This window comes from Ictidomys tridecemlineatus, chromosome 1 (assembly GCF_052094955.1).
Source record: "Ictidomys tridecemlineatus isolate mIctTri1 chromosome 1, mIctTri1.hap1, whole genome shotgun sequence".
Classification (NCBI taxonomy): Eukaryota; Metazoa; Chordata; class Mammalia; order Rodentia; family Sciuridae; genus Ictidomys; species Ictidomys tridecemlineatus.
The window spans coordinates 50,405,957-50,430,747 of NC_135477.1; the positions used below are offsets into that span (position 1 = coordinate 50,405,957).

Below are 24,791 nucleotides of genomic sequence, written 5' to 3' on the forward strand. Positions count from 1 at the left end.
ATCTCTCAGCTCTGGGGCCGCCACCTGACTCCCTGGCCGTCCTCACTGCTCTCTGGACTCCGCAGGCTGAGCCCAGGGGCTGTTCCTTGCCCCTCACCCCTGCGTCCCCCAGTCCAGGCTGATGGCCTCCGTCGCCTGGCACCGAGGGCTCTGGACAGGCCTGTGGTTGCAGCGTTGACGAACTCCCTCTGGCTCCGGCCATAGAGAGCTACCCATTGTCGCCTCGCCCAGGGGGTCCATTTTCTTCGCTCTGGTGTCCTCTGAGCAATTGCCTGAACAGGAACAATCAGCGGTCAGCCTACGGAAGGGTGGCTTCTGACAGGCGTGCGCCCAGTACAGGAGACACCGGCTCTCGGCACGGGAGGGGACTGTCTGGGGGCAGGCGGTCACGTGGGGTTAGCACACGGGGACCTGGAGAGTGTCCAGCACCATCCCTTCATTTTCCAGATGAGGACACTGAGGGCCCTGGAGTCGGGGACCTGTTCAAGGTCACCCTGTGAGTGAGCAGCTGCTGCCTGGCAGGCCGGCTCGTCCTGGACTCTGGTGACCGCAGATTCCAACAGGAGGCTGGAGCCCAGCTGGGGTGGGCTTCTGACAGTGATTGGCTCAGGGGAGGAGAAGCCAGGGGCATGGACAGATCTGGGTTTTTAGATTTTGGTTATGGGGATTGAACCCAGAGCCACTGAGCCATCCCCAGCCCTATTTGTGTTTTATTTAGAGACAGGGTCTCCCTGAGTTGTTTAGGGCCTTGCTAAGGTGCTGAGGCTGCTTTGAACTCGTGATCCTCCTGCCTCAGCCTCCTGAGGCCCTAGATCTGGGTCGGAACCTTGGCTTGGACACCCAGTAGCTGGCTGACCTTGGGCAGCTCAGTTACCTCCCTGGCCTCAGTTTCTCCCACGGAGTGGACACAGAAGAGATGGATAATGTGCTGAATGTGCCCATCACCCGACCTGATCCACTGAACTCTGAACGCCTGGCCCCAGGTAAACTGCCTTCCCCTGCTTTGGCAAAGGGCAGAAAGGCAGCAGATAAGCTTCCCTCATCAAGGTGGGCGGATTCTGGAGGCCCCAGAGATGGAGGCTGTGGAGCGTGTCAAGAACTCAGAGCAACAGTCTTCTGATCAATTTGCCAAAAAGATCAATGAGTTGGCGGCTGAAAACACTCAGACCTACTGAAGTCCAGCCAGTCCACCCTGGGGGCAGAGCCGGGGAGCCCCAACTTGACATCCCGGCTCAGTCCTGGAGCCTGGCCCTGCCCGGTTCCTTCAGTGGGAAAAGAACTTCCCTTCGCACCTGTCCCACCTCCCATTCCAGTCCATTTCCGTTTCACGGACTGATATTTAGATTAAGGAGATAAGCACAGGCCAGGAGCACTGAGGCCTGAAGACACGGACTCTCCACCTGTCAATCACAGCCAGCTGCTGGGCCTCCAACCCCCCCACCTCTGCACCCCGGCCCCTCCCACTGGAGACTAACCAAGAGTGGGATGACAGAGGGACCCCCTAAAAAGGGGTATAAAGGCCTTCCAAGCCAGTCTGGGGGCAGGGCGGCTGACCTACTGTTCACTATTTGTGTGTGTGCCTCCCCCCCCCTCCCCCCCCCTCCTCTCCTTCCTCTCCCCTCCCCAGGCTGCAGATAAAGAATTCAATTTTCTTTTAAACGGTGGGGAAATTGGAAGAGATTTTGTTCTGTTTAAGCACAGCTGGAGTCTCAGGTCTCAAGGGGTTTGAGAACAATGAGATCAATTAAGATGCCAATGGTGAGGGGTGTCAGGAGGGGGTGGGGACAGCATGGCAGGTGGGGGAGGAGGCGGCCCAGGCCCGTGGGGAGCACGGGTTCTGAGGTGCCAGGGCTGCCCTCCCTGCACTGGCCTGCCCACCCTCTTGGGGTTCTGTCGAAGTATCCAGATGGGGCCTACCCACCAGGCTGTTGCCATCCCTCAGACTTACTAATAATTCATGTTGGCAATTTCTGTCACCAGCTTCAGACGATGGCAGAATCTAGTTGAACCCCTATGGTGAGACGCCGTTGAGGCTGCTGTCCCAGGAGGCCACAGAAACCCAGGCACCTGGCCCACAGAGGCACTGGCACTGCTTGGGGACCTCCTGGGGTTTGGGGACCATGACCTTGATGGACACCATCTCACAGGGCTGCTGCTGTGCTCCTGTGGAAACCCAGACACCCACAACCTGCCCAAGGCCTGTCTGCAGATAGAAGCTGAGGTAGGACCCCAGCCCGGGGCGGTGGGCCCACAGCCAGCCCTTTCTACCTCAAGTGGAGAAGGTACCTGGTCAGTGGGTAGAGACCACGTGCTCTGCTGGCCTGGGCTCTGGCCCGAGCCACCTCCCAGCTTCCCCCCTCCTCCCTCCATGCCCCTCTCCCTGTCTCTTCTCTAAGCAGCAGCCACGCGGTCCCCAGATGCCCCTCCAAGGGACTCATCCCCTCCTGCTCTCTGCCACCCCCTTCACTGCAGCTTCCTCACTGGAGGTGGCTCCTTCCAGATTTCCCAGGTTCTCAGCCTGGATCCCACCCACCTGCCTTTCCACCTGAGCCCTTTTTCTTGCTGCCTTCCGTGGGACACCTGTCCAGCCTGGACACTTGACGCCAGGTCAGGTCGCAGCTGCCCCAGCTCTGGCACACTCACCCCTGCCCAGCTCCAGTTTCTCCTGTGGCCCTCACCCCTGTGAAGCTCTGGGTTTCCTTGTTCACTGTCAGTACCCTCTGGCATGGACAGGGACGTCTGTCTGGTCCGCCTGTCCTGACCACCACTGTCATCCCCGGCTCTGGACATACAGTGGCTAAATGGAGGCAGCTACATGTGGAGGTCACCTATTGCCCCCAGACAGTGCAGAGCCCTGCTCTGCGAGGGGAAGGGGACACACAGTCCAGGGAGTGCCCAGAGGGCCAACGATGGCCCCTGGTCTTCCCTAGCAGCCTTCAGGGAAGCCAGGGTCCTCCTGCTCACCTGTCCACAGAGCTAGGAGGGGCACTGGGCAGATTTCAGCCTTGACCTTGGAGTCATATCCCCTGATTAGGCTCAGGAGACCCAGGGCATCCTGGAATCTGGTGGTCTCGCTGCTGCCTCCCTCCCCTGGCCTCGGTTCCTGGGCTGGGGTCTGCGTCCCTAACCTCTGGCTGATCTGCAGGCACTCAGCAGGCAGTGAGTCCACCCTGTCCTTGGAGGAGCAGAAGGCTGACTCCCAGGGAGGAGCGAATATGGCCACAGGGTCACTCAGCGGGTGGCCTGGCACCTAGGCCTTGGGGCTCGGGCCCCAGGGCCTAGGTTGACCCTCCAGGCCCTGCTGGTCCATTCTTCAGAGCCCAGCCCACAGTGAACCGGGGCCAAGAGGCCCTCTACCTCAACAAACGCCTCTGCTGCTGACTGGCTGGGTGGCTGGGGTTTGTGGGTCACCCTCCTGGTGCCTCAGTTTCCCCGCCAAGCCTTTGCCCACCTTCTTCTTCCATCGCCCCCTCCAGGAGGCTACCCTAGAACCCCTGACCGCAGGAGTCAAGCCTGCTCTGTGCCATATGCCAGGTGGTATCCTGGGGGAGCAGCTGAGGGAAGGGCCTTGGTGGGAAGGGCCTTGGGTGGCTGGGCCAGCAGGGCAAGCCCCGGAGTGGGACAGCAGCCAGGAGAGCAAGGCTCAGAGCACACTGGGCCTGGGGAGGGGAGAGGGCCCAGGGAGAGGTGGTAGGGAAAAGCAGAGGTGAGGGTGGGGTGGGGCAGCAGGAGGGACGCTGTGAGGCTGTGGGGGCCAGGGCTGGAGGCCTTCAACGCCAGCCAGGCCCAGAAGGCTTGAACCCTGGGCTGGGGAGGCGGCAGCAGGAACTTGGGTCTCCTCCTGCCTCCCTCCTTCCACTGACAGCTCCCTGGCCCCAGCTGGGCAGCCTCAGGCTGAAGTGGGGTTTGAAGACTCCCCAGTCCCTCTCCTTGTTCCTGCATCATGCACGAGGCCAGAGGGCGACTGCTGCCTGGGAGCCTTGATCACAAACGACACCTCTGAGGGGGGTATGGGACCTGGGCAGCGCTTGGTGTTTGTAAGACATCGATTTTCATGTGAATTCCTGGACACTCTTTCCTTTGGGAGTTGGGGGGGCGGGGTCTACATCGAGGTCACAAAAGGCCAGCAGCTTCTGCCTGGTTTTCTTGGGTTGCTCCTTCTCCAGAGCCCCCCTCTGGGGTGTCCCCACCCAGATCCCCATGCTGGAAAACGCCCCAACCACATGGATAAGCCAAAGGTGCTTGGGGGACAGTCTGGCTCAGCCTGTCCTTCATCCAGAACAGCCCAGGTACCAAGGGGAGAGGCCACCATTGAAGTGGACCCTCCAGGCCCTACTGGTCCAGCCTCCAGCTGGAGGAAGGGAGTCACCCCAGACCTGAGGGAGCAGAGAAGGCCCCCCAGGTACCTGTCCATTTTCCGGACTCACCAAATCCACGAACATGGTAAAACAGCTGGGGCTTTGCTGCTGAATTAGGGCTGACTTCTTTTGTATGTGTGTATGTGTGTGTGCGTGTGTGCGTGTGTGTGTGTGTGTGTGTGTATTGGTTGTAGTTGGACACAACACCTTTATTTTATTTATTTATTTTTATGTGGTGCTGAGGATCTATCCCGGCGCCTCACATGTGATAGGCAAACACTCTACCACTGAGCCACGACCCCAGCCCTTAGGGGTGATTTCTTATGCAGCATTAGGAACAGAAGCAAGATCCCCAAGAACAGAGGGACTGACACCTTGCTCAGAGAGGGCACGAGGTATTTAGCCAGCGACTGGAGGCAAACACAGAAATGGATGAGAGCCCCTGGATTTTGAGCAGAGAATGGCTAAACGCCTGTAGCAATGCCAGCTACACAATCTGCTAAGCTCAGGGCAACAGGAGCATCACGGGACCCTTGCTCAGAAAGACTAAGGATTCCAGACGGCAACGGCAGAACAGGAAATCAAGGTCAGGGTTCTCCTAATCCAGTCCCCTGGGCAACTGCACAGGAGCCATGCAGGCAGCATCTATTGTCCCCTCCCTCTGGAGAATCTCTGTTCTCCCCTGGATCCTTCTCTGGGTTCTGCTCCTTGAGGCCAAAGGCCCTGTGTTGGACTCCAGACTAGAACCCAGCCTGCATGTGGATGAGTGCACCGAGTCTAAGGGAGTCGGAGCCGAAGGCAGGGCGTCTGGAAACCCAGAGAGCCAGGATTTAAGAGCCAGTACACTCGATCTGCACAGACCCCTGAATAAGATGGAACAGACATTCTTGGATAAGAATCACAACAACGACAATAACAGTACTAGCAATCACATCTGCCATTTATCCAGAGCCTTAGAATACACTAAGTGCTTTAAACGCCCCATCTCTCTTAATCATGGGGTATCGTTATTATAATTCCCACAGCAAGCTTTGGGACTGGGGCCAGGAAGCAGCTCAGCACCTACACAGGGTCTCAGGGACGGCAGATAAGAGCCAGGATTTGAACCCGCGTCTCTCTGCTTGCAAAGCCTTGCTCCTGGCAGTGGCTGAGGCTGCCACGAGGTCTTTGTGATGTGGCAGAGCTACGAATCCTTCTGCTGTGGAGCAGCAGGACAGGCAGGACCCGGGCGAGTCCTGGGGAGCAGCCCTGATGCTGCTCAGGGAACTGGCCTCCAGATAACCCGGGCCTAAGTCCACTGCCTGGACCCAGCAGCATAGTGGGGGGTGCCCCCAGAGCCCTCCTGCTGGACGTGCCCCCAGTCACTGCTGGGAGTGAGGCCTTGTGGCCAGACAGCTGACTCAAGAGGCTGCTGGTGTGCAGTCCTCCCTCTGAATGTAACTGAGCAGGACTGAAGCTGGCCTCCACCAAGGCCAGCCTGGGACAGTGACATCGACCACCCTGTCCTTGTGGCAGAGACCCAGAAGGAGATGCTGTGGAGCCAGGAAACACTGCGGTAGCACCTGGCCCAGTCATCTCGCGGGCGTTTCAGAGGCTCAGTGACTTGTCCTGGTCATGTGCTGCCCAGGGCAGGGCCAGGGATCCCAGGGTGGTGTCCCTGCCAGGGCTGGTGCTCTAGGAAGGCTCAGCCTGGAGGTCTGGTGGCGGCTGACATTTCCAGTCCAGCCATTTCCTATCTCTGGGGCCCTGAGCAAGGCACTTAACTTCCCCGAGCCTCAGTTTCCTCATCTGTAAGAGAGAATGTCGGCCTCTACTCAACAGGACGGAAGTGACATACAAAGTGTGCGGCTGGCCGTAGAGACCCAGTGGAGGCCCAGAGGGAGCAGTGCACAGTTGATGGAGCTGTCCTCAGAGGTCACCCTGCCACCCCCTGCCCGGGAGCCGTGTCCCGGCACCAGGTATGGAAGGAGCCGGGGGTACGTTCCAGTCCACCCTCTTGCTGCACAGGGGAGGTGCTTAGGAGAGAAGTGGCAAGCACAGCTGGACTCAAGGTCACGACTTTGAACTTGCGGTCCTTGAACTTGCTCTTTTCCCACTCTTTCCCCTCCCCCAGTAGAGTCACACCTTGTTATGACCAAGGGCTTCAGGGGTCTCAGAACCTGGGCTGGGGAGGTCCAGGGAGCAGGGAGGTGCAGCTCCTCCACCCTGCGGGGATGCCCAGGCTGGCGGTGACGGCCACCCCTCCGACACCACCTGGCCTAGCACAGGTGACCTGCCACAGAGGCAGGGCCATGCCAGGTGGGGGCTGGGGAGGACCCTTGCAGCAGGCTCTGCTCCAGCCTTCAGTGCAAATTAATCCATCTTCCTTTTCTTCATAATTTTTTTCCGGCCACAACTGCCCATGAAACATTTAAATAACATCCAGAAAAGGTCAGGGAGGAGGAATTTCACAGTCCCTGCACAGGCGGCCACAGCCTCGGCCCCTCCTGTGGCAAAGGAGGAGGGAGATGAGGCCGACCCCGTGGAAGCAGAGGGGGAGGTGGCCAGGAAACGGGCTACCTGCTAGGAGCACTGGAGGCCCCTCGGGAGGCTGGGAGGTGAGGGTGGGTGGGGGGTCACCTGTGGTGCCTCCTCTCCTCTCTACAGCAACGTCATGCCCCTTCTACAGGTGGGGAAACGAAGGCTCCTAGTGTGTGTGCATAGATCAGCACGCAGCGAAGGTGGGACAGCAGAGCCCACAGTCCTATCATCAGAGGACGAATGGCCCCTTATATCGTCACTTTCTCATAACCCTTGGGGTTGGGGAATAAGGAGAGGCAGGCAGAGCTTGTGTGAAGGAAGCCAGGAACCAGAGACTGGTGTCACCTGGCAGCCCCAAGCGGAGCTCACCTGCTAGGCACGGAGGGGACCAAATGCCCCGAGGGCCAGCCCTGTCTGCAGCAGGCTCAGGACCTGCTCCAGCTCTGGATGTAACCAGGTGTGAGGGGCTTGGCTCACGTCCACCAGGGCCACTCCTCAGGGCCAGGACTGGACCCAACACACCTGTCTTTGGTGCCACCCGTCAAGGCACGTGCCTTCTCACGCTTCAGCCTCAGCCCTGCCCCGTGGGTTTCCCCAGCCCATCCCAGGCCTGGAACCCGGCCCCCCAAACAACGACTCCATCCCCAGCAAGAATCCCAGGAAGGAATCCTGGACGCGCTCCAAGCCTGGATCCCACACCAGGACACCTGGCCACAGGCTCCTGACCTACGGGGGGCGGCCTCTGCCCCTGGCCAGGCCCCCTGCACACAGGCTGCTCGGTGCCCTTCCCCCTGACATTGGAGGGTGGACAGGAGGCCACAGACACTTCCTTTAGGGTCCAGGGGTCCAAGAGAATGGAGCCTCTGGTGCTTGCTCTCAGGCCATCCTGAAAGGCCAGAGGATGGTCCGGGGGTCTCGGGCACAGGTGACGTTCTGCTGAGGACATGGGTGAAAACAGAGGGAGGCACAGGCTGGGGAAGCAGGGGGGAAAGAGCAGCCGCAGCCGACACACTGTTTACATCTGCCGGCCTGACTAGCCAAACATCTGTTTGAAATATTAATAACTGTCAGATGGGAAGGGCCGGGGGCTCAGCGCGGTTTCCTACCATCTGTCTGCAGAGTAAACACACTTCAGACCGCGGGGAGTGGGGCGGCTGGCAATGTCAGCTCCCAGCGAGAAACAGCAGCAAGGACTGTGGGGGGCCTCAGGTGGCTGGGAAGGGGGCTGCAGCGAGGTAAGCGCCTTGACATTCTCTGAGTACCTACTATGGGCACGACCCTGAGTTGTGTCGCAATATCTACCTCTCTGATGTGCTCAGCATCCAAACCCGTTTCTTTTAATAATAGACAGCCCTTCTCCGTTTTCAGCCCATATCATCAGGAACCCCAGCCCCTAGCTCCACTAGGGGGAGTACGACCCATCCCTGGCGTTTCAGAATCCGGAGGATTGTTGCCAAAAGCCCACAAACGAAGAATCAATTCTGGGATTTGGGCTGGAATTACTGGAAAAAGAAGTTTCTCCCCACGAGGATTGATGAGCCCGTAAGAGCTGAACCTGCAGGTGCTGGTGCCCAACTCAGCCAATACAAAAGCAGAAGCTGGCACTGAAGACAGGCTCCTGCTCAATTGAGTGCCTGGATGCAGCCATGCCTGAAATCACTTATACCCTCAAGTTACGTGAGCCAATCTTTTTTTTTTTTTTTTTGCTTGAACACTTAAGGGTTTCTTCACCTTGCAACCAAGAGCATTAACTGATATAAATGACACTGAGGTGCCCCTTATTAAAGGGCCAGTCCCAGACAAGAGCAACCAGAGATACCCAGGTACTTAGAAGGACCCCTCTGTGCTCAGACAGGGGAGGCTGCCCTCCTTAGAGAGGCACTTGTTCCCCCCATCAGAGGGGGCTCCTGAGGTTCCCCCCAAGCACCCAGAACTAGTCCCTCTTAGGGGAAAGCAAGGAAGCCAAAGGATCCCTGGCCCGATCTCTAGCTGCTCCAGGCTGGTCCCTTTCCCTTGCTGCAGCCCTGGCCAAGGGAGCCCCATTGTGGAGGGTCCAGGCCCCTCCATTCACAGCCCTGGGCAGTTGGGGGCATCTGCTTCCCTGAGTGCCCAGGTCCTCGGGAGTACCTCTAGCTGCCTCCATGGCCTGTCATAGGAACTCAGTGGCCCCGCAGGGGACTCACCAGGACTGTCAGCACAGAGGTCCCCACGGTGACATTCTCGTACAGGCTGACATTGTACAGTGGCTGGCTGAAGATGGGCCGGTTGTCATTCTCGTTGATGAGGGTGATCTTCACCTTGGCGTAGCCCACGTGGTCGGGCACACTCTCATTGGCGAAGAGCTGGGGAGCAGAGCGGGGCTGGTAAGCTCCCAGATGTTCTCAGAACTCTTGCCCCTCCCACCCCTACTAAAAGGCCCCCCGGTTTCTTGGCTGGTGCCAGCACTGGCTGAAGTCACTGCCCACCACCTGTGTGCTGCTATAAGGCCCTCCGTCATTGTCACAGGGGTGGCCACCGATTCTGCTCTGGGGGAGGGGCGGGGGGCTGGGCAGAGAGGAGGTGGCCCACAGAGACTCTTGGGGGCATGCTTTGGAGGCTGCAGGGGGGCCTGAGGAAATCCCACCCAATGTCCAGACACGGGCTTGTCCTCCTTGCTAAGAGGAGGCTCACTCCAGCGCTGCCTCTCAGTGGGCTCCTGGGTCTGAGCCCCAGGGAAGGTGGGGGAGGTGGGAGGTGGGATTTAAAGGGGTAATGGTATCCCTCTACCATGTCTCCCCTGAAGACCCCCCACTGGGCCCGAGGAGGTGGCCTTACATCAAAGTCGTAGCGGTCCACAGTCTCGTAGTCGAGGGGGATGGCCACCCGGATGCGGATGTCCGCCTTCCCTTGGACGGAGGTGGGGGAGATGATGAAGTGGTGGGAGTTGTTCCCCACCAGGTACACCTCGAACATGCTGTTCAGGCCCTGGGGCGGGAGTGGACAAGAGCTAGTCAGAAGTTCAGAGAGGACACAGGCCAAGGCCCAGAGCCGGAGTACAGGTGCAGAGGGCCTGGGGGGCCAGCTGAGCCGGACAGGGCTGGCCTGCCCCACCCACAGAGGTTCTGGTCTCCCCAGGTGACGCTGGCGCAGCTCCTGGACTCCACCTCCTGCCCCTGTCTGGGCCTCAGGGAGTCTCCTCTGGCCCCTCTGTCCAGTGCCCTCAGGGTCCCTTCCCCGGGCTTGGGTTCCTATTCCTGTTCCCTTTCTCTGCCCCAGAGACCCCCAACTCGGGGGAAAGAGGCCCGCAAGGAACGGAGGGAAAAGAGAAGAGAGCAGAGGGGTGGAGGGAAGAGGAGCCATGACAGGCTGGGACAGGAGAGGACAGGAGGGACAAGGCAGCCCGCAGCTTCTCCTATGGGATGTGTCCATCAGGGAAAACCCCCGTTTGCTTACCGATGACAGGGAGGTGACCCAGAGCCTGGGTGGCAGAGTGCACCACCACGTGCCCCATGCAGTGGCCAGCCCTAGAGGGCACCATCTCGGACTGGGTGAATGCAGCCACACCCACAAGGCTCTGCTGTGTCCAGCAGCCCAAGTCCATCACTTTGGGGATGCACTGGGTGCCTCACTTGCTCAGGGTTTCTGGAAGTTCTAACTAGAGCTACAGCTCAAAAAACCCTCATATGAGCCAGGCGCTGTAGACCATGCCTCTAATCCCAGCAGCTCGGGAGGCTGAGGCAGGAGGATTGCAAGTTTAAAGCCAGCCTCAGCAACTCAGCAAGGCCCTGAGCAGCTCAGCAAGACCCTGCCTCTAAATAAAATACAAGAAGGGCTGGGGATGTGGCTCAGTGGTTAAGCACCCCTGGGTTCAATCCTGGTGCCCCCCCCAAAAAAAAATCCCCATCTGATACCTGATTTATTCTAATGCAAAACTGTTGGGATGTGACATCTCCATGTTACTCAAGTCCCCAGCTTAGGAGGAAAAGCCATTGCTGAGGGTGAGCCATGTGGCCTACCAACCCCCCGGAGCCTGGCTGCTCACAGAAAGAGATGCGCGTGCTTTCTCCTGCCTCCCTGGGGGAGATCACCCCAAACTCCCCTCCGCTGGGTGGGGGCTGAGGTGCAGCCAGTCAGGAGCCTCCACCTGGCCCTTGGTGCTGGTGCCAGTGGATCCCTCACCCGGGCTCCCTTGCCAGGGGTTTGACCTCTCATTTCTCCTGTTGACCTCCCTCCCCAGCCCAGTGTGGCCAAGGGCGCATGGCCCCTCTTCTTGGGAACCCAGGGGATGCAGAGGGGCTCTCCTGGTGAGAGGGGCAGCCAGGCACGCCGGCCTCGGAAGCCTTCCCATGCAAGGCTGGTCCCTCCCATTCAGGGCAGGGAGATGGGACAGGGTATGACAGCCTCCAGGAGCCAGAGAGTGCAAGATTCGGAGCCCCAGAGCTGCTCCACGGGCTCAGTGCTTTTGGGGAACAAAACATGTTGCTATCCACCCCGGGTCTCTTGAGTTCTTTCCATTCTACCAACCTGGCAACACAAGGCCAGGGACAGGAGCCCAGGGGCGGGAGGAGCCCAAGAGCAGGCCGTTGCTGGCACAGGTGTTTTGAGTGGGAGGCGGGAGCTGATCCTGGCGTCCAGGCAGTAGCGGGGCCTCCAGAGTCCCCAGCCCAGGGTGGCTCCCTGGGGACCGTGGGGCTACGCTCCTCTGGGCCTATTGGGTGGCAGAATTTTCATATCTCTCTGATGTGGCATCCATCTGGTCAGGGGGAGGGGACAATTAAATCCCTGAAGGGGCACTGATAGCCAAAAGCCATGGAGTGTGACCACTCTAGGCAGGTGACACAGCACTTCTCCCTCCCTGAACCTTGGCCCCTTGACCATGTGGGGTGGGCACAGTCTGTGCATAAAGAAACGTCCCCTGGTGCAGTGGGTGGCCCACCAGGACCCCCAGCCCAGCCCTGCCAAGGAGACTCACTTACCAAGTTCTGTCAGGGGGAGTCGGTCAGTCAGGGGCATGGAGACAGGAAGAAGGAGCCGGAGAGGAGCCCAAGGGTGTAGAGAGGAAGGAACCAGAGAAAAGAGATGGTGAATCTTGGGTGAAGGCGAGGGGCCAAGAGGATCCCAGGGCACACCCAGCTCCCCAGGAGCTGCCTCCCGGGGCCTCGGTGGGCCACAGATTTGGGGTCCCCAGGAGGGGTACACTGGGGAGAGGAGCAGAGGAGGGTCAAGGGTGGACCCAGGAGGAGGGGACAGGGCAGGAAGGATGTTGAGGTCAGAGGAGGCTGATCTCTGCCCCATCCATTGTCCCCTCGGTCCTGCTCCCATGAGCCTGGATAAAGCCCCTGCAGGAAGCAGCCCCAGACCCAGCCATATTTTTATTTTCTTAGCATAAAAAATGTCAGAGACATGATAAGCAGGGACATGGGAAATCTCTCAATAACTCAAAAGTGCGAGGAGCACACACTTTGTGTCTCCCTCCCACCTTGCCCCTTGAGAGCCTTCTCCAGCGGTGACCACCAGACCAGGAAATCCACCCTGTGAGAGGCACCATCTACAGACAGTGGCAGAGACCCAAGCTGTCCCCACCCCGACACAGTCGCACACTGTACACTCTGGGTCCAAGTTTTTCATTTAAAACTACGTCTTGGTGACTGCTCCCTAACTAGGAACAGCACTGCTGACGAGGACAGCGGCCACCTAAGCACACACGTATTGCGCACCTACTGCCAGGCCCCGTCCAAACACTTTAAAAGTACCAGATATTGCCAGGTACAGTGGTGCACTCCTGTAATCCCAGCAACTACTGAGGCTGAGGCAGGAGGATTGCAAGTTCAAAGCCAGCGTTGGCAATTCAGTGAGGTCCTAAGCAACTTAGTGAGACCCTGTCTCAAAATGAAAAATTAAAAGGGCTGGGGATGTGGTTCAGTGGTTAAGCACCCCAGGTTCCATTCCCAGTAACCCTCCCTCCCCAAATACCAAAGAACCAAAGATCTGCCTCATTTCTCTTAATGGCTGCAAAGTGCTTCTCTCACATGTTCAGTCCCCTCTGTGGTTATTCTTGAATGACAGGAACCCCTTGAGGCCATATATCACGCTTCATACAGTGTAAATCCACCTTAGACCCTGGCACACAGTAGGTGCTCAGGGATTGGGTTTCAGCAACTCTTGGGCTGCCCTGGGTGATCCTCTTCCTAAGGGCCCCTCCTGTGGAAATTAAGTTCAGAGAAGTTGTCCAAGGTGGGCACAGGGGATTGGTTGCAAAGTGGGGGATCAGGGCCCAGGCCCAGATGCCAGGCCTGCGTACTCTGCAACAAATATATTACTGTTTGCAGAGGGCCCAGGTAGGGAAACTTGAGAGATCGTAGGACAGAGGGAGGCTTGGTGGCCTGATGTGGGCATTCTCCTGTGCAGTGGGGGTGCGTGGCGTGGGATGCACGATCAGGCAGTCAGCAATATTAGTCACCAGGACAAATGGAGGTAGGAAAACAGCACTCCAGGCCAAATTGTAGTGGAGGCTGCCCAGAACTGAACTGGTCTTAGGAAGAAAGGAAAATGCTTTTTTTTTTTTTTTTTTTTTTTTAACTTTTAAACTAACAGAAAAGGGATTCCAGATGGAGGAAGTGGCTTTAAACATGGAATCCTCAGGCCTCAGTGGGTCTTGCAGGTGCAACGTGCTGAGGATTTGAGCACTGTATACAGGAGCAGCCGGGAGCTACGCTACCCTCTGGAGCAGGGGAATACTGGGGCACACGGGTGACCTTGGCAGCCATGTGTGAGTCACATCGGGGCCGCCCTCCTCACTCTCTTCAGGCAATTCTGATGTGAATTCATCTAAAAAGAGAGCCACTGGTCAGACTCTCCCAGGGTGGGGCCTGCTGGCTGCACTTTGGGGCGCTCCCCAGGGAGCCGTGTCACACAGCCAGGGCTGGGAAGACCTCAGTGCAGCAGAGGAACACTGAGCCACCATTGCGGGTGGGAGAGGCCAGCAGGGCAGAGGCACAGAGAGGTCACCCCAGGAAACCAGGCTGAGGAGAGGTGGACACCAGGCCTGAGGGTTCTGCACCGAAGTTCAGGTTGTTCACTGAGACCTGCATGGGAGGAGAAGAGGGCCAGGGCAGAGAGTGTCCTCCAGGTGTGGCACTGGAACAGGACAACAGTGCCACTGGGTGCTGGTTAGAAATGCAGATTTGGGGGCCAAACCCAGGTCTACTGAAATTCTGGGGTGGGGCCCAGCGGTCTGTTGAGAGGCGCCTCCAAGAGGCCCCATGTGTGACAGCCCCTGGGGTGGCCACTGAGGAACATCCACCTTGAGGTGTGGCCCTGGAATCACATGGGGGGCGGGGCTGTCTGATCACTGAGGTCATTGAAGAGTCGCCTGGTGGACAGAATGGGCCCAGTGCAGGCCCAGGTGAAGCCCCTGGTGTAAGTGCTTTGGTGAGGCAGGGGCCCCAGAGGGGAGAGCCCTGGCCCCTTTGGGAGCTCTGTAGGTCTGGGAGCTAGGCCTTCTCCCTCCTCCCTGATCTGTTCCAGGGACTAGAATTTCACTCAGGCCTGACACAGCAGTTGTGTGGACCCCATGTGCTGCTGTCCTGAGATCCCCAGGGTCACCTTCTGGGTGACCCTTTAAATGCTCAACCTGCCCCTTTTAGAACATGAACAGTCACCTGCTGGGACTGGTGACTGTCAGCCCCTGTGGCAGGGGTGTGTGACAGGGAGATACTCTCGGGCTGAGTTGGTGCAAATCCCCTATAACAGAGCCCTGGGCTGGGTGACTTATCTGTCACCCCCCACTCTGCCACACAGAGACAGAATCCTCACCTGGCCTGGTGGCATCCGCATCCTTCCACCCCTTTTAGGAGAAGGAAGCTGGGGCCAGGGAGAGGACCCTCAAGCCTCCTGCCTGAATCTCACACATCGGTGAGCAAGGCCCAGGGGTGGGGCCCAGCCAAGCTTAGGGAGCTGAGGCCAAGCTCCCAGCAGAGAGAGCATCCCTCCTCCCAGCCCTGCCCGGCCTCCTCCGTGCCCTTGTCCTGCCATTTACAGAGGGGGGCTGCCGACCTGGGGTGGGAGGCAGGGGGTGCTCTTGGAGCTCTTGAGGGGCAATTTTATTGGAAAGGGAGATAAAGAGGACATCAAAAGGAGCCCCAGTGTGTGTGGAGAGGAGCCTGCTGGATTAAATTCTCCTCCAGCTGGGCGAGGTGATGAGAAGGCTGATTGGCGGCCGCCGCGGTCCCCGAGCCGCCGAGCTGCAGCGGGCTGGGAGCCGGGCTGCCCGCGGGGAGGCGTCGCCGGGCTCAGCTTTATTTATTTGTTGGGCGGGGGACGCGCACGTGAAATCACTCCTGGCTCCCGCAGTCCTGCCCCGTGGCTCCTGGTGGCGGCCGCCTTCCCGTCCCCCGCGGAGGGCAGCGCCTTATCAGCCGCCCGACAGAAGGGGCCGCCGCCCGGCTCCCGCCTCCTCGCGCTCGAGAGGCGGACTTGGCCTTGGCCTTGGCCTTGGCGGTCGGAGCAGACGCTGCCCCTGCCCAGAACGATCTCTTTTGCCCCGGCACCTTGTGACTACCAGAGGTGGTGACGGGCCCCCAGGCTCAGTGTTCTCAGCTTTTCTTTGGTGCCCGGATTGAACCACGGCGCAGAGCGGCGGCGCGTACTAGGCGCGTTTTCCAGCTCTGTGCAGGGAATCCAGCGCGTGCTGGGCCCTCTACACACCTTAGCTTGCAGAACGCTCCCGGCAGCCTGGGACAAGGAGCAGTTCCATGGTCTAACCACGGTCATACCCAGCCTTTTCTGTCCTGAGGTGGATTTGGGCTGGTCCCCCGCTATGGGTGCCCCCCCACCGCTGGAGCTGGGCCCCCCCAGCTTGGCACCTGCGTTTCTCTCTGCAGACAACCTGGTCCCCCAAAGGGAGGAAGAACTGACCGGTGCTCCAGGCTCCCCCGCGCTAAACACGAAACCTGCCTTTGCCTGGCTCTCCACTTCCCCAGGCCCCACCCTGCTGTGGTGACACCCCGTTGGCCCTGCTCTCTGCTGCCAGTTAGTGTGGGACCTGGGCCAGTGGCTCAGTGGTGGGATGCAGGAAAGAGCAGGATTCAAAGCTGAGGACTGGGCTCCATCCCTTCCAGCTCTGTGACCTTGGGTAACTCATGTTGCTCCTAGATCTTCAGTTTCCTCATCTGTGAAAGGGCAGAGGGAAGCCACCCCCTCCCCAGGATGAAATGAAGCAGTGCTACCTTTGTTCCAGCATTTTCTGTGAATTGTGGTTTTTGGCCTAAGAAAGGAGAGTCCCTGGAGGCAGGGCTGCTGTGTGTGCTCTCCTTTGCACCTCAAGTACCAAGTAGAGGGGACCCTCACGCCACCTAGGAAACTACAGTGTGCCCCTGGGGGGACCTTTATTCCTTTCAACAGGAGAGAAAAGGCCTAGGGTTATGTGAACACAGGGCGGACGGGGGAAGGTGAGGACCAGGGCTGTCTTTATGTTGGGGTGATGGGGCTGGGGCTGCTGTGAGCAGGATGGAGAATCCCCGGGGACCTGGTGAGCTCCCGGGGAACCTGTGGGTGGTGTCTGGGTGGTGGCAGGGTGAGCCCCAGCAGAGAGTGGGGCTAGGGAGCTGGAATGCAGAGACGGGCCTCCAGAATTAGCACGCCCTTCACAGAAACCCTGTCCAGAACTCAAACCTGCCAGGAAGAGCCCTGTGACTAAGATTCCAGGGTGCGAGGCCCTGGACTTCAGTGTTGGTTAGAGCACAAACCCTGGAGCCAGACCTGAGTCTAGATTCAGGCGCTCCCTCCTTCAGCTCTGTGTTTGCACACAGGATTTTATCTCCTTGAGCCTCAAGTTCCTCATCTGCAAAATGGGAGGAGAGAAGTCTTCCTGATGGGCTATTGTGGGTACACTGCAAAATTTTGGTCAAGACTGAGTGCCCCAGGCTGGGTGGTACATGCCTGTAATCCCAGCAGCTCCGGAGGCCAAAGCAGGAGGATCATGAGTTCAAAGCCAGCCTCAGGAACTTAGCAAGGCCCTAAGCAGATCAGCAAGACCCTGTCTTAAAATATAAAAAAGGGCTGAGAGGAAACTCCCAGGGAGGGGCTGCTTTCTAGACCTTGGCCAGGAATGAGGGAGGCATGCAGAGAGGGGCAGAGGCTCCCATCTGGAGCAGGGCTGTAGGTCTCTTTCCCTCCCTCCTTCTGTGTTTTCTGTTGGTCTGATCCATGTTATTGAGCGGTGGAAAATCAAAGTCCACTGAAGATGTATTCTTTATCCTTTCACTTAATTAACCCCAATCAGATGTGGCAAAGTGAACCTCGGCAGGTGGCCTCTTCTCGTCCCCTCTCTCCCTTCTGAGGCACCACTAGGGGGTGCCAGGTTGCCCGCCCCTGCCCACCTGTGGGGCAGCTGCCGCCTGTGCACTGTGCCCCGGGGCTGCCTGCTTCAAAGTCAGAGGCCAGAGGGCAACGGAAGGAGCCTTGTAGAGGTCACTGTCTCTGTGCCCCTAAATTCACCCGAGGGACCCAATAAGGCTTAGGTCACGAGGTTGGTAGCGGGCCCTGGTGCCTTTCTCTTCTGCATTCCAGCTTGTCTGGCCACCAGTGGCTCAGAGGCTCCCGGTCTCCATCCCAGATCTGGGTAGACTGCCAGGCCTGCAGGAGGGAGGGAGGAGCCCTTGCTTTGGGAATCATCCCACTGCCCCCTCCAGGGCTCCTCTGTGGTGTGGGTCCTGGCGCGGCGTGGGTCTGAGGTGGTCACTGGCTTTCTTGGGGCTGCCACCCATTGCTGGGTGACTGGGGAAAGCCCTTTTCCCTCTCTGCCTCAGATTCCTGATCTGCAAAATGGAAAGCTCAGCCTGGGCTCTTCTCTCTGGGCCCTTTAACACCTGAGTCTTTTAAATCCTTTTCTTCCAGCCCAGGCTCTCCCTTCTCTTCCTCCTTCTCCCTCCTGGCCCCTCTGCTGCCCCTTTGTGTCTCTCTTTCCCCTCCTCTGCTAGGCTGCCAGGGTCCCCTGCAAATTCATATAGTGAAATCCTAACCCCCAAGAAGGTGAGCTTTGGGAGGTGATGTGGTGAAGGCAGAGCCTCACGAATGGGACTGAGGCTCTTAGAGAGACCCCAGAGAGACCCTTGCCCCTTCTGCCACGTGGGGACACACAGTTAGATGGTCATCTGGGAAACAGGAAGCCAGTTCTCACCAGGCACTGAATCTGGCAGCATGCGGATCTTTCCCAGCTTCCAGAATGAGAGAAATAAGTGTCTGTTTACGAGTCATCCAGTTACGACAATTGGTGATAGCAGCCCAGAGGGACCAGGACACCTTCCCACCTGGGCACTCCTTCTGTCCCTCCTCTTCCCCTCCCTTTGGCTGTTCTCCTTGCCTTCCTCTTCCCCCTTCCCCCCTTCAGCCCTCCTCTGCCCCCCCTTGCCGCTCTCGCCGGCCCCCACCCCAGCTTCCCAGGTTATCTGTGGAATTCCACACACACCTGCACAGCCAGGATCAATCCCAGCTGCCCTGCCTTCAGCTTATCTCTGCTCCAAATGATTGATTTTCCCTCTTTAAGAGTAATTTGCTGGTGAATTCCATGTATTGCAAAACCCCCTGTGAAATCTAATTCAATCCGATTGGCAGCTGGCACTTGGAGGAAGAGCGCTGGAGAGCCGTCATTTTCATCACAGACGTGTGTATCATCCGTGTGTGGAGGAGGCTCCGGCCGGCAGGTGCTCCTCACCTGCTCCGCACACCTTCCCTCCCTCCCCTGCCTGGATCATCACGTTCCACCCCCCAGCCAGCCCCAGCTCCTCTGGGAGATGAATTTGGATGTGCGCTGGGTATCTGCATTAAGCCAACGAGGACAGGTGTTTTTGAATTCAGTTTTCCCTAATTTGCAGCCCTTCGCCCCAGTGCACTGTGGGAATCTCACAAATCTTCCAAATCCAGCCACTCCTAACACCTTATTGTCTCCTCTGCTCCCTCCTCCTGCCCTCCTGCTCCTGAGCTGAGTCCAATTCCAGGGACCCCGCAAAGCCCATGTCACCGGGGAGTGGGTCAGCCCTGCTCTTTCTCTTTTGCATTCCAGGTTTACCTGGTTCAGAGCATCCTAGATGTGGGTATTAAAGTACTGAAACCTAGGTAGTCACAGGTAATCAGAGAGCATGGTCCCCGACTCTACGGGGTGCAGCAGAGGCAGCTGACACAACTGCCCAGCTGTGCAGGGGTGGAAAGCAAGGGGTTCTGAGCACCCCGTTTCCCATGGGTGAGCTCCCCAAAGGCTGCTCTGACCCTCACAGGACGTGCACATAAAGTGCTGGTGCTTTGCCAGTGACGGTGGGCACACGGCCACCACTAGGCCCTGCTCAGCCTTGTTCCAAGTGGGTCCTGTGTGCTGGCCGTAGGTCCTGCTATGGGATAAGGTCAAGTTCACGGTGTCCACTTCCAGAGATGAGACTAGCTATTCTGGCCCCATTTCTGTGCACCAAGTCAATGGTCATTTCTGGAGACATTCTAATCTTTGGGCTACCCTGGACTTTTAGGGTTCAAAGCCTTCAGCCCCATGGGCTCTTAGTGCAGTGTTGTGGCCTTGGGGGGCTGGCTGGGAGGCAAGGCTCCACATGGTCATGGTCAAAGGATGAGCCACAGGGACCGTCCTAGCCCCAGCTAAGGAGCTGCCTGCTGCTACGGGCTCCCAGGTTGTCATTCATGTGTGAAGGGCAGAGGAAGCAGGTAGGATTTATGAGTCCCTAGATCTTACATTAAGGACAGCCAGCGAGACCTCCACCCTCATGATCCCTAGGAAGTGAGTCTTGTCCCCTTCCTCCCCTTCTCCCTCCAGCATAGGATCCTGTGTGGAAGGTTCCAGCCCCGTGTGGAACTCTCAACAGTCTCTTCCCTCCGGCTCCATCGCACAACCCTGGGCTGGCCTCCCAGCACCAGTGGCCACGTTTCAGAATCTGCCAACCTGCTGTCCCCCACACACCTGGCCTCAGTCCCTTCCTCTGCTGTCCAACTGGCAAACTCTGTACCCGAGTTTTGGTTGTGGTTTTGGTGGGGGACTAAAGTGGGATGTAAGTGTTCTCAGAGATGCAGGGAGACCCCAATGCAGGGGGAGAGAAGTGCATCCTCATCTGCCCCAGGCCCAGAATTCTCCTGCACCCAGGAGCGGCCCTTCTGGGGAGGAATGAGTGGCCAGCAGCGCAGGGCTGCTGCAGGCAGAGGCTGAGTGTCCAGCCCTCTGCTCTCTCACCAGGGCCTCAGGACAGAGCAGGGAAGGGCAGGGTGCCCTGCTGGGAGCTGGGTCTCCCACTTGGAGGGCTCTGTCTCCATCTTTCCACTGTGAGGAAGCTATTTCCCTGCTTACACACAGAGGAAAAAATGTATGGCAAGACAAAGGCATCTCAACGCCTTATGGAAATCAGGGGGGGACACTGCCAGCTGACAATCACACCAGTGTCCCCACTCCTGTCCTCCAATCGTGAGCCCATCATCTTGAGAAGGGTGCTTGGAGCCAGAAGGGAGATGGCCCTGGAGCGGACCTGCTGGTGACCTTAACAAACTGTCCTCTTGAGGTTGCTGTTCAAAATGGAGACCCACTGCCAGGAGAGGCTGTGAACCTGGTGTCCTGGGAGCCCAGGGCTGGTGGGTGACCGCAGCCCCCGCTTCCTAGCCCTCTGCCAGGGAGAGCTGCCCCTTCCCACCAACAAAGGCACCTCACATGTCCTGAGGGAGGGGTCTGGGCTGGGACAGGGTGCAGGCCCCAGGTGAAGGTGTAGTCGTGCCTGGAGACAGCCCCAGGGGCCTCTCTGCTGCCCCTGGGCACGGCCACCTTCCTGCACAGGACCCTCCTGCTGGACATCATTTGGAGATGTGTATGGCCACACCGTGGCTGTGGTGTGAGAATCAAATCAGAAGATACAGATGGAGATGCAGGGGAGGGGAGAGGAGGCGGAGACGGGGAAGATGAGATTCAGGGACAGGGAGGATGGAGTCATTCGGGTGAGGATCTCAGTGGGGGCTCAGACGGAACCAAGAGGCCTGGCCCCTGCTGCCCAGCATGGGGGTGGCAGGTGGGAGCAGCCCACATCTTCTTCCCCTCTTCTAGCCTCTCCCCAGCTGCCCTTTAAACTTCTGTCCCTCCCATTGCTAGAACTCCAAACCCCAGCCTCATCCAGCCTGCTCCCCCTTCCCACAGACCCCACGTCAAGCAGGCTTGGCCTGGGCCCAGTCTCTACCCATCTGTGCTCCCCACCTTCACCTGGGTCCCCATCCCCATTCTCCACGTGTTCAGACTCATCAACCTAAAGCACAGCGCAGAGGCTATCGCTCACGCTCAAGAACCATCAGTGACTCCCAAATACCTCCCGAATTAGGTTCAAACTCCTCGTGGGATTCAAGGCCAACCAGCCTGCCTTGCTGGCTGCCTAAGAGGGTGCCTGTGACAGGCTTGATGATTTATGACCATGATGAGGAGCCTGGTGCTATCAAGACCTAACAGCCCACCGCGGGGACTGCTGACTCGGCTGCCTCTCATTTCATCTTCAATATATCATAATCTACTTTTTTAATTAACAACTCACAAGATCGACATTTTGGTATACTTTTCTAGGAGCTGACTGGGGATTGAAGTCAGGAGCACTCAACCACTGAGTCACAGCCCCAGTCCTTTTTCATATTTTATTTAGAGACAGGGTCTTGTTGAGTTGCTTAGGGCTTCCCTAGGTTGCTGAGGCTGGCTTTGAACTTGCCATCCTCCTGCCTCAGCCTCCAGAGCTGCTGGGATCACGGGCCTGTGTCACTGCACCCAGCACAATTCTATGAATTTTAACACGTGGACGGATTCTGGTTACCCACTTCCCTCACAACCAGGACGGAGATCAGTTCATGCCCCCCGCCCAAACGTGCTTGTTCTATCCCTTTGCCCTCTGCCCTCTGTCCTGTCACCCTAACCCTTGACAACCACGGATCTTCTGTTCTCTGCTCCTAAGCTTTTTGAGAATGTTCTAGAATCAGGCAGCAGTAAAGCATTTGAGACTGGTTTCTTTTGCTCACATAATGCCTGTGGGATCCATGGGGTCCTCACTGCACCCTAGGGGTCTGCGTCTTTAAGCACAGTCCCACCCCCAGCCAGGCAGGGGCCAGAGAAGGCTCTGGAGGCAGGCAGGAGAAGGGCCAAGGGGATTCTGTGTTTTGAAGCCTGGTGGGCGTGCTCAGTACAGATTGGCAGGTGGAACATTCTCTAATGGGGGCGATTAAAACCAATCATCCTGTTCGCACAGAAAAGTAAACATGGACGCAGCTGCTAATTTGTGGCTATTGACGGCTGTCAGGGCCGCTGGGCCCCCATCCTGAGTCCTGCCTCTCCCTGCTCACCCACCCTTCATGCCTCAATCATTCTGCCCTCAGTGCCTCTCGGGAGCTCCCCCTCCCTCACGACGGCTCTTTCCCAGTCCTCTTCTCCCCTAAGGTGAAACGTGGGGGGGGGGGAGTGGGGGGGAGGGGGGAGTGGGGGGGAGTGAGGAGGGCAGGGCTGCCCAGCCCCTTCCTCTCTGCTCTGGCCACGCCCTTTCCCGGGTGAGACCCTGGGACCAGCGAGGCCAGCTTGAATCTCGATGCGGACACTGGCAGCTTCTATTTCTGCAGCCTGGACCCACACAGAGCCTCCTGCTCCATTTCTAGAGCCTAGGGGAGCCACCACATCAGTCACTTGGCGTTGACCATGGTGGAGCATTTCCACTACAGAGATCACCAAACGATACAAGCCAGTGTCCCCGACCCCAGAGCCACTTCCTGGACATCTACCAGCACATCCCACCTGCCCTGCTGGCACTTCCATTGGGATGGCTGACAAGCAGGTCAAACAGGACCCTTGAAAGCTGACCACCCACTCCATCACCCTCACCGACGGGTGCCCGGACAGCCACGAGGAACTCCCAGCCCCACCAGCAAACGTCCCTTCCAGACAGATGCAGCGGGGGACCACGGCTCACCCCCACAGCACCTTCCTAACCCAAGGACCGCTGTGCCCCATCTGAACCCAGGTTGTCACCTCCTTGTCCCGGCCCCTTCCTTCACTCCTAGTCACCCACCCTAGTCACCCTCGTCATGGCCCCTTCACTTCACTCCTCGTCACCAGCAGCGAGAGCACCTTTTAGAAAATTAAGGTAAATTTCATATAACATAAAAGTCACCCTCTTTAGCACTTTAAAGTATGCAAACAAATGGTGTCTACTGTATCCACTGGGCCCTGCTGAGCCTTTTCATGGCTCCCAAAGGAAGCCCTGTGTCCATTAAGCAGCTGCTCCTGGCACCTCCAGGGCCCTGAGCCACCATTCCCCTCTCTGCCTACCACCTGGCCTCTGGACACTTCCTACAGATGGACTCACACGGCACATGGCGTTTGTGTCACCCTATTATGGCTGGGTGACATCCCACTGGGTGGAAGCACCCTGTTCTGCCCACCTGTGATTGACGGGCACTAGCCTGTTTCCATGGCATGTCCTCTAGCACCTCAGTCACATGGTGTCACTCCCTGCTTCTTACGCTCAGCCAGCTTCCTGTCCCTTCTCTGAGGACCCTGCCTCAGATCCATGAATTTGTTCTTCTCTCCAGAAAGTTCCACAGGGCTGGACCCTCACTACTGGGGGTCTCTGGCCAATGTAATCACGCTGCAGAGGTCTCTGCTGCTGCCCTCCCCGCTGGCCAGTCCTCCCGGAGCCCAGCCCAGCTTGCTGTCTCCCCCTGGCAGTGGTCACTGCCTGCCTCCCCGTGCGTCTGTTTCTTTAATCTCCGCCACTGGAACACTGGCTGCCAGGGGGCTGGGCTGCCTGGCGTTCAGTGGTGGGTGGTACAGAGATCAGCACCTGGCACATAGTAGGTGCTCAACGAGTAAACGAGGTAAATGGACTCCCACCTCCTACCCATTGGGAGAGTCCCTGGAGCACCTGTCTCCCCTGTCCAGGGTGCCCACTACCCCGTGTGCTCGATGGCCCTCGGCTATCTTTTGCTATGTTCTGTGACCTTCCATAGAAGGCTCCCTCTCTGAACCCAGTTTTGCTCATGTGAAAAGAGTCTGAGATCATGTGCCTGTTGACACGGGTGCTCGTCGGGACCGATCTGGGGACTCCATGACGGGCACCCTCTTGCCAGGGATGCAGGTGGACGCCCAGCTGGGGGTCAACACCTCCTTGCTCTCGACTCTCTTTGAAGGAATTCCTTTTTAACAGACGGGGAGGGACGGAGGCCTGGCGTGGGGAAGGCAGGTCTGCCTGAGCCTCCACAGAGGAGTCGTGCTGTGACGCTGGGCCTTGCCACGCGAGCCTGCCCCTCTGCCCCCACCCTGCCCCACTCTCCTCTTTCAGGGGACAGCTGGCAGGAGCCCAGAAAGCAGAGCTGGGTGTGGCTCGGGAGCACCCACAGCTGCCCAGCGCGACCTGCGCTTTCTCTGTCTTGATGACTAGGATGTCGCGGCCTGTGGTTGCCACATCGGGGGACCCAGGGCTCGAGGCCCATGGAGCTGTGCTTGCCCCAGGTCAGGACGGGAGAGGAGCACCTAGTGCTGTCGGGGAGAGCTGGGGGGCGGGGTGCTACAGGGAGAAATCACTTTCTGGGGTGAAACTGGGCCCACCGCTGTCCACAGGGAGGGGGCACAGGGGGCTTCAACAACAGAGAGATGGTGGAGAAAGGAGGGGACGAGGCTGCTTCTGACTCCAGGGGGTGTCTTCAGAAAGACCAGCTGCTATGTATAGGGAACGTCACCCACGGATCAGTGATCCCCGCTACTTCCGATGGCTCCAGTCCTGCCCAGGAGCGTAGGTGGTCACACAGGGAAGCAGACAACCCGCCCAGGGCAGGCAAGGGCACAGCTCCCCAAACCCAACACGAGAGATGAGCCCCAGTCATCAGGGGGGACTTGGGACTGGGAGCCACACAGGCTGAGGTGGGCAGGGGTGAGGGACG

At 58.4% G+C, this 24,791-nt stretch overlaps 1 protein-coding gene across 7 annotated transcripts in view; it reads right to left on the reverse strand.

The window, feature by feature from the left end:
- Positions 1-24,791, reverse strand: part of Cdh23 (cadherin related 23) — a 377,491-nt gene that overhangs the window by 137,915 nt on the left and 214,785 nt on the right. For 6 of the 7 annotated variants that reach the window (XR_013435513.1, XR_013435512.1, XR_013435514.1 and 3 more), the window contains exons 12-13: positions 9,693-9,842; positions 9,062-9,220 (exon numbers count right to left, since the gene is read on the reverse strand). Coding sequence is in view for 4 of the 7 variants with exons in the window: in XM_078040863.1 (XP_077896989.1) it covers positions 9,062-9,220; positions 9,693-9,842 (309 nt within the window). In the remaining 3 variants the exon portion in view is untranslated. Of the gene's footprint in view, positions 1-9,061; positions 9,221-9,692; positions 9,843-11,381; positions 11,405-24,791 lie in introns of those variants that run through there. The other variant, XM_078040871.1, reaches the window with a different exon arrangement.